The following is a 14,120-nucleotide window of genomic DNA, read 5'->3' as shown; positions in this document are numbered from 1 at the left end:
AAACGAAAACGGCGCGAACCGCAGTCTACGGTCTCCACCTCGAGCCTTAAGCCGACGCCCAACGGATCGCGACGTCCTACAAGGAGAAAAGTGCACGCGTTCGTCGCCGGATCGACGTACGAAAGGCGCGCGCAACGCCGAAACGTCACGTGTCACGCGATCGCACGCCGCCTACTACGAGCCGCGAATGAATTTCTCCCTTCGACCCTTTCGGGTTTCTCAGGTTTACCCCTAAACGGTTTCACGTACTCTTGAACTCTCTCTTCAAAGTGCTTTTCAACTTTCCCTCACGGTACTTGTTCGCTATCGGTCTCGTGGTTATATTTAGCCTTAGATGGAGTTTACCACCCGCTTAGGGCTGCACTCTCAAGCAACCCGACTCTAAGGAGAGATCCTCTCGCCGTCAGTCACGGTCGCTACGGGCCTGGCACCCTCTATGGGCTGTTGCCCCGTTCAAGATGGACTTGGACGCGCGACGTAACGTCGAGATAATGGACCCTCCCGAACACCACATTTCCCGGCGCCCGATGTCGGTCGCGGGATTCGGTGCTGGGCTAATCCCTGTTCGCTCGCAGCTACTAAGGGAATCCTAGTTAGTTTTCTTTTCCTCCGCTTAGTAATATGCTTAAATTCAGCGGGTAGTCTCACCTGCTCTGAGGTCGCTAGTTTAATATGCGTGGCGCTCGTAATCATCATAATAATGAAGATTAGGAGCCAATACGAAATATAAAAGTTTAGAATGGAAAAGACGCGCCGTCGAAAAACGGTGTTTTCTCCCTCGTATTCGAGAGACAACGCACCTACGATCCGACGTCGATTAAAAACTAATTTTATCGGATACGACGATCGTATTAATGGTGCGCGCTACGTTTATCACAAAAACGTGCGAACGACCGTTTTAAACACGTCTCATCCCTTTCATATTCGTACGACCCGTACGAGAGAGTTAGGTCACACGTACGGGTCCGCTGTCACGTTTTAGAACGTCGCGATCGAATCGCGCTTATACGCTCAGCACGCTCAGACATTTCTCGTCGATCGCGAAGATCAAAGAAAATCCGAGCAGTCTTGAAATGAGATACGACCCTCAGCCAGGAGTGGTCCGGGTATGAGATCCCAGGACCGCAATGTGCGTTCGAAATGTCGATGTTCATGTGTCCTGCAGTTCACAAGTTGACGCGCAATTAGCTGCGTTCTTCATCGACCCACGAGCCAAGTGATCCACCGTTTAGGGTAATCTTTTTTTAAGTTAGGTTTTAAACGCATATCGAAACGTTTCTATTATAAGACGACGACGACGACGACGACGCGCGCTCACGTCATAGACAGCGCTTGCGCCCCTTTCGCAGCCGCCGTCGACTTTAAAACGCTCTTACGGTTTATTTTCGTCTTCTCCACTACACACAACGAGAGGAGCGGAGACAGACTACTCGAAATGGTGACGTTCGTTGTAAATTTTCGTCGTCTCACCTCGTACGACAACAAAAGAGCATACGCTGATCATAGTTTGGCAATATTTTCGTAAACTAAATCTCACCCTTTTGGAATGAAACAAACGAAGGGTGATAAGATTTTCGTAAACTAATCACATTACCGATCATCGTATATGTTCGTCGATATGAGGATCGAAACGTCGATTAGAAATATAATTGGCAAAATCGTTTTATTTTGCGCTCGATTTGTCCATTTATAACGAAATCCGTCGTAGGCCGACGATTATTACTCGTCGTCCTATATAACAACATCTTCATCGTATATATCTCCGCTTTCGGGCGTACATCTTTTAAAACCATATATTATAGGTACCCGAAAACAGCTACGTTGACGACGTCGAAATTCGATCGGAACTTCCGAACTTCGTAGATGGCTCTTTAACGTTCGACAATGATTTTTACAGACTTGTACGTTTACCTATTATATATATATAGGCATAACAACACACTGTAATGATCCTTCCGCAGGTTCACCTACGGAAACCTTGTTACGACTTTTACTTCCTCTAAATGATCAAGTTTGGTCATCTTTTCCTACACATCGACGACGCCGAAACGCCATCGCGTGTCGATCCGAAGACCTCACTAAATCATTCAATCGGTAGTAGCGACGGGCGGTGTGTACAAAGGGCAGGGACGTAATCAACGCGAGCTTATGACTCGCGCTTACTGGGAATTCCTCGTTCATGGGGAACAATTGCAAGCCCCAATCCCTAGCACGAAGGAGGTTCAGCGGGTTACCCGGCCGCTCGGCCAGGGAAGACACGCTGATTCCTTCAGTGTAGCGCGCGTGCGGCCCAGAACATCTAAGGGCATCACAGACCTGTTATTGCTCAATCTCGTGCGGCTAGAAGCCGCCTGTCCCTCTAAGAAGAATAGTTTGTACGCCGACAGTAAAAACCGCGCACGAACCGCGAACCCGAAAGCAACGCGGCCGGCGGGCCTTTAGGATGTCAAAAAGCGCCTAGTTAGCAGGCTAGAGTCTCGTTCGTTATCGGAATTAACCAGACAAATCGCTCCACCAACTAAGAACGGCCATGCACCACCACCCACCGAATCAAGAAAGAGCTCTCAATCTGTCAATCCTTCCGGTGTCCGGGCCTGGTGAGGTTTCCCGTGTTGAGTCAAATTAAGCCGCAGGCTCCACTCCTGGTGGTGCCCTTCCGTCAATTCCTTTAAGTTTCAGCTTTGCAACCATACTTCCCCCGGAACCCAAAAGCTTTGGTTTCCCGGAAGCTGCCCGTCGAGTCATATTAGGGAACGTCGACGGATCGCTAGCTGGCATCGTTTAAGGTTAGAACTAGGGCGGTATCTGATCGCCTTCGAACCTCTAACTTTCGTTCTTGATCAATGAAAGCGTTTTTGGCAAATGCTTTCGCTTCTGTTCGTCTTGCGACGATCCAAGAATTTCACCTCTAACGTCGCAATACGAATGCCCCCATCCGTTCCTATTAATCATTACCTCGGGGTTCCGAAAACCAACAAAATAGAACCGAGGTCCTATTCCATTATTCCATGCATACAGTATTCAGGCGAAATTTTAGCCTGCTTTGAGCACTCTAATTTGTTCAAAGTAAACGTGCCGGCCCACCTCGACACTCAGTAAAGAGCACCGCGGCAGGATTGAGTTGGGCCGTCGTAACCACGACGCGCACAACACGCACGCCGAAACGCACGCGCGACGGCGACGCGACACGACTAAGCCCACCGGCAGGACGTCTCGCGAAAAACACGCCAGTTAACACCGCGAACGATGAACCGGCGGCGCGAGACACAAATTCGACTACGAGCTTTTTAACCGCAACAACTTTAATATACGCTATTGGAGCTGGAATTACCGCGGCTGCTGGCACCAGACTGGCCCTCCAATTGATCCTCGTTAAAGGGTTTAGAGTGTACTCATTCCGATTACGGGGCCTCGGATGAGTCCCGTATCGTTATTTTTCGTCACTACCTCCCCGTGCCGGGAGTGGGTAATTTGCGCGCCTGCTGCCTTCCTTGGATGTGGTAGCCGTTTCTCAGGCTCCCTCTCCGGAATCGAACCCTGATTCCCCGTTACCCGTTACGACCATGGTAGGCGCAGAACCTACCATCGACAGTTGATAAGGCAGACATTTGAAAGATGTGTCGCCGGTGCGAGACCGTGCGATCAGCTTAAAGTTATTCAGAGTCACCAAGTTGTACGATGACGAGCGCGAACCCGAAACCGATTGGTTTTGATCTAATAAAAGCACTCCTTCCATCTCTGGTCGGAGCTCTGTTTGCATGTATTAGCTCTAGAATTACCACAGTTATCCAAGTAATTGTGGGTACGATCTAAGGAACCATAACTGATTTAATGAGCCTTTCGCGGTTTCACCTTAATTCGGTATGTACTGAGACATGCATGGCTTAATCTTTGAGACAAGCATATGACTACTGGCAGGATCAACCAGGGAACTGTTCTTATTATTTTATCGACACGAAGCAGATAAAACAAATACAGACACAGTTTATTTTATAAGTTTGACTTATAAAGAAACGTGTGCGTAAGACGACGATATATAATATATATCGACGACTAATAAAAAGGAGGTGCATGATAGCGCGCCTAGACGACGGAAAAACCGGTCCGAGGCGCCACGCTCTTACATTTTAATATTAGTTGTCTAATAAAACAAAACGATATCATCATCTTAGACACATCTTTTGTTTTTTTTATACACAACCGATCGACTAGGCACCCAATTATCTCGATTATCGACGACGATCGTCGACTACGTCGAAAATTGGATGCCGCAAAATATCGTTCGGCGTTTATAAGACCTCGAAAAACATTCTCTCCGAACCCTTCGCTAGATAGAAATATATAAAGCGACAAGGAAACCTCGTACGAGAAACGTTTCGTGATTTTTTATTTTATTCTCGCTCGGAGAGCAGAGAGCTATCGCAAAATGTGTTGCTGTTTTATGAACGTTCCGATGAAAAACCGATACGTCCATAAAAATAATAATTCCAATCGCATATGAATCGTGGATCATCTTCTTCTAACGAAGCCGAATGTTCCCGCCGAATTCGCGATCTCGCAGTGATACCGTCGTCGTCGTCGTACGCTTCCCGATATATCGAAAAAAACCGACCAGGAAGAACAACGAAACGACGATACAAAATCGCGAGAGCGTTACGAATATATAATAACACGACGAAATACGCTTTTTATTTAGATAAATAAAAAAATACGGTTCGGATCTTATATATTAACATATAATATGTAATACCACCTTCGCTGATCAAAAGCCACTCGGTAAAAAGTGTCACAGCGCCGGTCGACCCGACCCGTCGTATCCGTCTCTCGTATCGCCCCACGTAGAAGCGCACACGATTTAAGCGCGGGTCTCTCGCCAGCTATCGGAAATGTATGGGTGTTTTAGAACAGATCGTTTATACGGACGTTGCGCAAATTTTTCGTTTTTACGTCTGCCCGTTCTCGTTATTATCGGAATGTTCCGATGAATAAACTTTAGCTTTAGACAACGTGAACTTCTAAAGCAATAATTTTAACCTCTCGTGTTAATACGTCCTCAGGCCGTTTCTAGACTGCCGATCACGTTCTTTAAAAGTCGGAAAATTCCGATCCATAAAATTATGCTAGTAGAATGTAAAGATCCTTCATAGGATGGATACTGTCACATATCGATACGGCGATCGGAGTAAAACTGTTCTCACGTATTTCAGGACATTTTAGGTTGTTACGTCGGCCCGTTCGTTATTATCGGTATATACCTATGAATAAATGTTTTGCTTGTAGAACGTAAGATTCCAAAAGAATGATTCGCCGAAACGATGGTGCACCCTTACGATCGGATATTTGCCGCTTATTGGCCATTTTCTATAATTCATCCGTTAGATATCGTTTATCGACTACGGATAAGGTTTTCCGATATCAGAATGTTCCTAAGGATGATTCGAAAGTGATTTGAACGAAGAATTTGATAGAATGAATCCTTTATTTATCCATTGAGTACAGGGTACGGAGTGTCTGCGGGGTCAGCTAATATATTATATTTCTCTCTCGACGTAATGGTAACTCGAAGTCCGAACCGCGCTCATGAAGCTCGGTTTCAATCCAATCCATGTTGGTCGGTTCCTCGAGAGGAACGCCGTATCTTCGCGGTCGACCGCCTAATGAATCAGGTGGTAAAAGTCCAAGCCCAGCGCGGCAACGGCAGGCGCGTTCAACGTTTTAACTGCCAATTCTACGGTCATTCATCGGCCAACTGTAAAGCCACTCCGGCCTACGTCAAGTCCCAAAGACAGAAATTCCCCGCCGAAATGCACCAACTGTTGAGAACCATACACCGCAAATTACTCGGGATGCAAGTGCCGACCTACTCCAAAAACAACCAAACCCAAAAGACCAATTCCTCCCCCCACTCATGTACGGGGAACTCAAGATAACAGTCGTCTGGCTGGTCTGGATTCCACTAGAACACGAACCCGATCTCCATTGGCGAAATACTCTTCGGAACATATTCAGATGACCAAGGAGATTTTCAGGCCATTTTCAACGCCATCAACCACACAGCTATTGGAAGAATTACTATCGGCCGGGATAATAGATGAGTTGGAACTTGGGCTTATTGCTCCAAGCGAACCAACTCACTACTCCTCCAATCGACCGACAATAATTGACTTTTTTATCTATCAAAATTCGAATCAAGCCTCTGACCTGCAAGTACTCCAAGATATCGATTCTGACCACAGGCCTATCCTCCTCACCCACCATCAGCGATTTTCCACTGAGTTCCACTGTCCCCAAGCAAGGTCAACCTAGTAAACGAAAAAAAAAGTATCTTCTCTTTGACGATCCTCATTATATTAGGACGATAGTTCCATTCTAAATTCTTGATTAATTACAGTTCCTATTTGTTCATTTCGAGACGTTCCCGTGATTAATACTTATCGTGTAGAAATTAGCCACAATCCACAATTAGCCACAGTTAGGAAAAATAAATTAATTATCATATAGTCATAAACGTAATAAAAATGAATACACATATTTTCGAAGTCACTCCAGAAATACTTTACCTTATTTTTAAATAACAATCTCGGGCCGTACCATTTTTACAAAACTTATTCTATATACTTACTATATAACAGATTATAATGATATAATATAATTCAATACAATAACTACAATATATATATATATATCTGAAAATTCTGTTTTTATAAAATGTCAGCTACTGTTTAACATTTCATTTTTTAAAATGTATATCCAATTGTGGTTCTGAAAAGAACCGATTTTGCAGGTAAGTAGTATATTGAAACACACATAGGTATGTGAATTAATTTACTTAGAACTGGTATATTTGGTGACTGCTTTGGTACCTTCGCTAACGGCGTGCTTAGCCAACTCACCGGGTAACAATAACCTAACGGCGGTTTGGATTTCTCTGCTCGTGATCGTTGATCTCTTATTGTAATGGGCGAGACGCGACGCTTCGGCGGCTATCCTTTCGAATATATCGTTCACGAAAGAATTCATGATCGACATGGCCTTGCTGGAGATACCCGTATCGGGATGAACCTGCTTTAAAACTTTGTATATGTAAATCGCATAGCTTTCCTTCCTCCTGCGCTTCTTTTTCTTGTCGCTCTTAGAGATATTTTTCTGGGCTTTTCCGGCTTTCTTGGCCGCCTTACCGCTTGTCTTCGGTGGCATTTCGAAATAAAAATCCCGACGTCTCACGTACCTCAAAGAGTACTTAACTAAAAAAATGCCTTTAATTCTAGAACTTATAACATTCGAAGGAACACTTCTAAGCCCCGCCCATAGCCCGAGTTAGAGTCTGATTGGTCGCGTATGATATAACGAGTTTGGCTCGCGGACAAAATTCCAGGCCGATCTGTAAGAAATTTCCAGTACCGTTTTTGATTTAAAGGTGAGCAGTATCTAACAACGATCGAGATTAACATGTCCGGACGTGGTAAAGGCGGAAAAGTGAAGGGAAAGGCGAAGTCTCGTTCCAATCGTGCGGGATTACAATTTCCTGTCGGTCGTATTCACCGACTTCTAAGGAAAGGAAATTATGCCGAACGCGTAGGGGCCGGTGCTCCCGTTTACTTAGCTGCCGTAATGGAATATCTGGCGGCCGAAGTTCTCGAGTTGGCGGGTAACGCCGCTAGAGACAACAAGAAAACAAGGATTATCCCTAGGCATTTACAATTGGCCATCAGAAACGACGAGGAATTGAATAAACTGTTATCTGGCGTTACTATTGCCCAGGGCGGCGTCTTGCCTAACATTCAAGCAGTATTATTGCCTAAAAAGACAGACAGCAAAACCAAATAGATAACGCAAACCGTTTAAAGTTTTGCATACGCCCTTTAATATCGGTCCTTTTCAGGGCCAACAAAATCGTATAAAAAAGAAGTTAGAATACGCGTTCTTATTAAAGAATAAATATTAACTAGAAAATTTATAAATAATCTGATCTGTACTGAATATTCCTTTATTACTGTTTTAGAGTATCGATCGATCGGTTCCCTAATTAGTTACGGCTCTATCTAGAAAATAATCATTTAAGTAATAATAAGATAATAAATAAATTATATAAATATTCTTTCTTTTATAAAGTTATATTGTGGTTCTGAAAAGAACCGTTTTTTTTCTATTAAAAAAATACGGTCTTGGACGAACGTATTTTTTAGGGAAGTCGTAGCACGTCCAGGAGTGTCGGGATATTTGTAATTTTCAACTCCGTGTCTTCTTGATCTGACGATGAAATGTGTCGCCTGTTTAATATATCGTCATACGTAGTAGAAATAGTTTTATTTCTTTTTCTTTGGTGATACTGGTTTTTTAGTTTTCGCACCTTCACCAGCGGCAACACGAACAGTTGAGGTCGTCGTCTTAGCACTTTTCGGTTTAGGCGCCTTGGGCTTTTTCGTAGGTCCGGCTTTATTAGATTTTTTCGCTTTGGAAGGCGATTTCGGGGATCTTGCGGCCGTGTTGCTTTTTGCTGCTTTCGAAGATGAACTATTAGCGGCGGCATTGGAAGCGGACGTAGTCGTGGCGGCGGTAGATTTCTTTCCTGTTTTCTTTTCGACGGCTTTTTTGGCAGAAGCTTTTTTCTCGGCCAAAGTTGCAGATTCACCTTTCTTACTTTTAGCTGTGGTTTTCTTAGTTGAGGCGGAGGCGGCGGTCGTCTTTTTTTCCGTTTTCTCTGAGGTTTTTTTGGCAGACGCTTTTTTACCACCGGCTGTCGTAGCTGTCGCGGCACCTCCTACTGGTTTTCGTTTATTTTTCTGTCCGGTTTTGGCAGTGGCCGTTTTTCTTTTCTTCGTACCTGCGGCTGTCGTACCTCCTGCTTTACGTGCCGAAGCCGCTAATTTAAATGATCCGGAAGCTCCTTTGCCCTTCGTTTGTACCAAAACACCCGAAGCGATCCACGTCTTTATATATTTCTTTATAAAGGGCGATAATTTGTCAGCATCCACTTTGTAATTGGCCGCTATGTATTTTTTAATAGCTCTGAAGGAAGTTCCGCCTTTCTCTTTCAATCCTTTAATTGCACTCGTTACCATATCAGCGATCGGAGGATGACTAACTTTCGATTTAGAACTCTTCGCCTTGCTCGAAGTGGATTTTTCTTTCTTCCCTCCTGCAGACGAACCTGCGCTACCGGCTGTAGCTGATGCGGCTCCCGTAGCCGACACCGAAGATGAATTCGACCCGGCCGGTGTGCCTGTTGACGATGCGTTAACAACGGCGGCGGAATTTCCTCCACTCCCTTGATTCGACGAAGGAGAAACCGCTTGTCCGCTAATATCGACGTCCGACATTCTGATATAATTTCTTAATTTTCTTATAAGAACGTTCTAATCACGATTCGTTTGACAAAGTTACGTACGTGCGTATGCTTCTCGTTCGCGTATTTTAACTGTCTGGCGGTCGCTCTCATTTAATGCGTACCCTATATGATATGAGCCGAACGGAGGACTGAACGGTCGAGCGCGAACGACGTTCCATATTCCGGCTTCGTCGAAACGTTCATCGAGCTTGGAACCGTTTACTTATTTCTCATATTAAATACATAAATCCTTTAGAATATCATACGATTTATGTTCGAGGCGTTAAAAGATAAAACGTAGTAGAAGTAGCAAACTTTACCAATAAATTTTACGTTGACTATCGTCTTAGAAGGAAGCACAAAATCAAGCGTTGCTCTCGATTCCGTCGAAACTACCAATTTACATTCGAGTTATAGACTTTCGGTTATAACTATGAAAATATATCTTTTCAAATCTACGTCCCCCGATATATCGTCTTTTGATATAAATGCAATTCCGTACAGATCTAATGCTATTATTGGAGAAACGAGACATATTATTCCTAATTGATGCGGTACAGATTGTTCGTTGTCCAAAACGAATCTATATCGAAACGTACCGTTGTCGAATTAACTGTAAGAAAACAATGACATGAAAATTAACCGATCCTATACTAATATACTTCTTATTTAACGGTTTCTTAACACCATCCGAACTCTGGGTTACAATCGAACGTATCGGGTGAGCAACGATATCGAGACGTCTATAAGAATATCGTGTCAAACCCTTCTGTATCGATACAATGCTCATATATATTATAGTATATTTTGCTTCTTTAGTTGAAATCTGTTTTCATAAATAGTTATCTAAAGTCAATAAATACATGGAACGCGATCTCCATACATACGTGCGTAGAACTACCGTACCTTCTTTGAAATCTTAAGGATTCTCCAAGCTCATCGACGCGAAGTTTATCTCGGAGTATTTTCTCTCTAAAGGAAAACTATATTAAAGCTTCAACGAAGATTCGGTATTCGATTGTTCACCATCATTTACATTCTTGTCATTAACCTAACATTTATTATGAAATCTTATTTTAAACTTTATCTATCTTTTTATATTACGATCGTCTATTATAATGCAGTATATTTGTTACTTTACAAGTAAATCTTAGATGAAAGGAGCAGATATTTAATAAAATTTAACGTCATCTTAGTCCATTTTCGAATAATAAATTTCTTTTTTTATGCTAGTAAATTTGTGGCTCTGAAAAGAACCGTTGTTTTCTTTAGTTGAATAGATACGTTGTTCTGTTTTAATTGGTCAGCATATATAATACTTTATTTAACCGCCAAATCCGTATAGGGTTCGTCCTTGGCGTTTGAGGGCGTATACTACATCCATGGCAGTAACGGTTTTCCTTTTGGCGTGTTCGGTATAAGTGACGGCGTCTCTGATAACGTTTTCCAAAAATACTTTTAATACACCTCTGGTTTCTTCATAAATTAGACCGGATATACGTTTAACTCCACCCCGCCTAGCCAATCTTCTGATGGCGGGTTTCGTAATACCTTGGATATTATCACGAAGCACTTTACGATGCCGCTTAGCGCCTCCTTTTCCCAAACCTTTACCACCTTTACCTCTGCCCGTCATGATTTATTCAATTTAGTATTAAAAGAAAGCAAATTTATAATCGAATTGTGCAGCGTACACCTCGAATACTACGGGTAACTATTTCAATTTCAAATCCTACCATGGGTTTTGTTGAGTTCGAATCGGGTCCCGCCCACAGATGCTAGCCGGACCAATCAGAATATCTTCACACATTATTAAAAAGGGAGATTTCTTTGACACCTTCGATCAGTTTCCAAAAGTTCGTTGGTGCTTGCGCTTGTAATTCTTCCTACACGTTTGAAGTCAGACCCGTTTAGACGATGGCTCGTACCAAGCAAACTGCTCGAAAATCAACCGGAGGTAAGGCTCCCAGAAAACAATTGGCTACTAAAGCAGCCAGGAAAAGCGCTCCCGCTACCGGTGGTGTTAAAAAACCGCATCGTTACAGACCCGGTACGGTCGCTCTAAGAGAAATCCGACGCTATCAGAAGAGTACCGAATTATTGATTAGGAAATTGCCTTTCCAACGATTGGTTCGCGAAATCGCTCAGGATTTCAAGACCGATTTACGTTTCCAAAGTTCGGCAGTGATGGCTTTGCAAGAAGCTAGCGAGGCCTATTTGGTTGGTCTCTTTGAAGACACCAATTTGTGTGCGATCCATGCTAAACGAGTAACTATCATGCCTAAGGACATTCAATTAGCCAGACGCATTAGAGGCGAACGTGCATAAATGCTACGGCTGTCCTATATTAAGGTCGTTTTTTGTATTTATATGAAAAAAAAAGGTTCTTCTCAGAACCACCAACTTCTATTAGAAAAAAGAGACATTGATATTTTTTCCGTTTATATGACGCTTTAGTTATAATATTTGTGAATTGAATTTAGAATATTATGCTCACAAATATATTGTGAATATTGAGGAATCCTTAGTAATAAGGTGTGAACACCTGCTGGATTGACTTGAAGTTTATATCACGATAAGAAAGGGGTATCACATATACTGTTATTATGTTACCGTAAAGGAATGAATATATAAAATAAAATATTTTTTTCTGGATATTTTAACATTTTTATGAACGATTACTATATTTTAATTTATTTGACTTCGTATATATCCTATCTTCTTAACAATAGTTTATTTCTTTTTTTCTTCTTTAAACATTTTGGGGCTCTGAAAAGAGCCGTTTTCCACCCTTCATATTATTATGATCACCTTCAAAATAATATATTTCGTTTACTTAGAACTGGTATATTTAGTGACAGCTTTGGTACCTTCGCTAACGGCATGCTTAGCCAATTCACCGGGTAACAATAACCTAACGGCGGTTTGGATTTCTCTGCTCGTGATGGTCGATCTTTTATTGTAATGGGCGAGGCGCGACGCTTCGGCGGCTATCCTTTCGAATATATCGTTCACGAAAGAATTCATAATCGACATGGCCTTGCTGGAAATACCCGTATCGGGATGAACCTGCTTTAAAACTTTGTATATGTAAATCGCGTAGCTTTCCTTCCTCCTACGCTTCTTTTTCTTATCGCTCTTAGAAATGTTTTTCTGGGCTTTTCCAGCCTTTTTTGCCGCTTTACCGCTTGTCTTCGGTGGCATTTTAAACGAATGAGATTCGCGACCTACCCATACAGCAAAAGATAAAAGACTAAACCGAAATATACCTATAGTCGTTTAATTATTTGATAAATGACGCTACACTTCTAAGCTCCGCCCATTCTTGGCGTTATGTCGTAGAAAGCTCTGATTGGTCGAGTAGGAAACGTACTAGTGTTTTGAGAAGTTGCCGAATAAAAGCTATTCGCTGGACAGTTCACTGCCAGTTGTTCATTCGTTGTCGAAAGGACGTGAGCGTTGTCGCCATTAGTTTTTCGGTTATTTTTAGTTTAAAAAAGTTAGCAATACAATGTCTGGACGTGGTAAGGGTGGAAAAGTGAAGGGAAAGGCGAAATCTCGTTCCAACCGAGCGGGATTACAATTTCCTGTTGGCCGTATTCACCGGCTTTTAAGGAAAGGAAATTATGCCGAACGCGTAGGGGCCGGTGCTCCCGTCTACTTAGCTGCCGTAATGGAATATTTGGCGGCCGAAGTTCTCGAGTTGGCAGGTAACGCCGCTAGAGACAACAAGAAAACAAGGATTATCCCTAGGCATTTACAATTGGCCATCAGAAATGACGAAGAACTGAACAAACTCCTCTCCGGTGTTACTATAGCCCAGGGCGGCGTTCTACCAAACATCCAGGCCGTATTGTTACCGAAAAAAACAGATAGTAAAACCAAATAAGTTACATGAGCCTTAGGGTTTTTGTGTCGTACAAAAACCTTTTAACTATCGGTCCTTTTCAGGACCACCAAAATAATAAAACAAAAAAAGAACTTAAAATTAAAACTCATATTATGACTTGCACTTACTAATTATTTAAAATATTCTAATAAACAGTTTAAGTACTTTAAAGATTGTTTTTTGGGTGTGTAAGATAAATTAAGAGACATTCCAATACCAATAATTATCGTTTTATTAAACAACAATTAAGTCGAAATAATATGAAGGATTTATTTCTAGCGGTTCTCCTTTAGTAAAATCGAACCGTATTATAACATCGCGCCTTGTATATAATCTATGTAATTAACGATGAATTTAAGGGGCGGTCTATTTATTAAGTATAGAGTTTTGGAATCCAAACCCTCAAATAATTAGGGCCAGTTATACTTAAATTATTATTTTAAATAAAATTATGATGATTGTAATGATTGAAAGATTATCCTTAAATCCTAATAGAGCTTCCGTTTTTTAAATATCGATAAATTTGTGGTTCTGAAAAGAACCGTTGTTTAATTTTTCTAAAATTAATTTTGAGGGTCACATTTCACGTTAGTTCGCGAATAAAATGTGACTTAACCTCCAAACCCGTATAATGTACGTCCTTGACGTTTCAAGGCGTATACTACATCCATTGCGGTAACGGTTTTTCTTTTGGCGTGTTCGGTATATGTAACGGCATCTCTGATGACGTTTTCCAAAAACACTTTTAAAACACCTCTGGTCTCTTCGTAAATCAGACCAGATATACGTTTTACGCCGCCTCGTCTAGCCAATCTTCTAATGGCGGGCTTCGTAATACCTTGGATATTATCACGAAGCACTTTACGATGCCGCTTGGCTCCTCCTTTTCCCAAACCTTTACCA

The 14,120-nt window shown here is 42.3% G+C and overlaps 2 protein-coding genes and 2 non-coding genes across 4 annotated transcripts in view; all 4 read right to left on the bottom strand.

The window, feature by feature from the left end:
* Nucleotides 1-1,081: 1,081 nt before the first annotated feature.
* Nucleotides 1,082-1,236, bottom strand: LOC143205993 (5.8S ribosomal RNA). Its single transcript, XR_013008037.1, has one exon. It is a non-coding gene; the product is annotated as a 5.8S ribosomal RNA (ribosomal RNA).
* Nucleotides 1,237-1,944: 708 nt separating this feature from the next.
* Nucleotides 1,945-3,931, bottom strand: LOC143205989 (small subunit ribosomal RNA). Its single transcript, XR_013008035.1, has one exon. It is a non-coding gene; the product is annotated as a small subunit ribosomal RNA (ribosomal RNA).
* A 2,894-nt stretch (nucleotides 3,932-6,825) lies between these two features.
* On the bottom strand, nucleotides 6,826-7,197 carry LOC143205983 (histone H2B). The gene has a single exon (XM_076418964.1). It carries the CDS (start codon nucleotides 7,195-7,197, stop codon nucleotides 6,826-6,828), a length of 372 nt encoding a protein of 123 aa, XP_076275079.1.
* Nucleotides 7,198-12,060: 4,863 nt separating this feature from the next.
* The window catches only part of LOC143205982 (histone H2B), a 44,207-nt gene continuing 42,147 nt past the window's right edge, over nucleotides 12,061-14,120 (bottom strand). Inside the window, exon 2 of the mRNA XM_076418963.1 lies at nucleotides 12,061-12,597. Within this exon, the coding sequence (XP_076275078.1) occupies nucleotides 12,161-12,532 (372 nt within the window). The 5' untranslated portion in view covers nucleotides 12,533-12,597 and the 3' untranslated portion in view covers nucleotides 12,061-12,160. The remainder of the gene's footprint in view (nucleotides 12,598-14,120) is intronic.

Source organism: Rhynchophorus ferrugineus, unplaced genomic scaffold, assembly GCF_030347505.1.
Source record: "Rhynchophorus ferrugineus isolate W39M unplaced genomic scaffold, kcgeb_rfMv2 rfM434, whole genome shotgun sequence".
Classification (NCBI taxonomy): domain Eukaryota; kingdom Metazoa; phylum Arthropoda; class Insecta; order Coleoptera; family Curculionidae; genus Rhynchophorus; species Rhynchophorus ferrugineus.
This window is presented reverse-complemented; position numbering and strand designations above follow the sequence as displayed.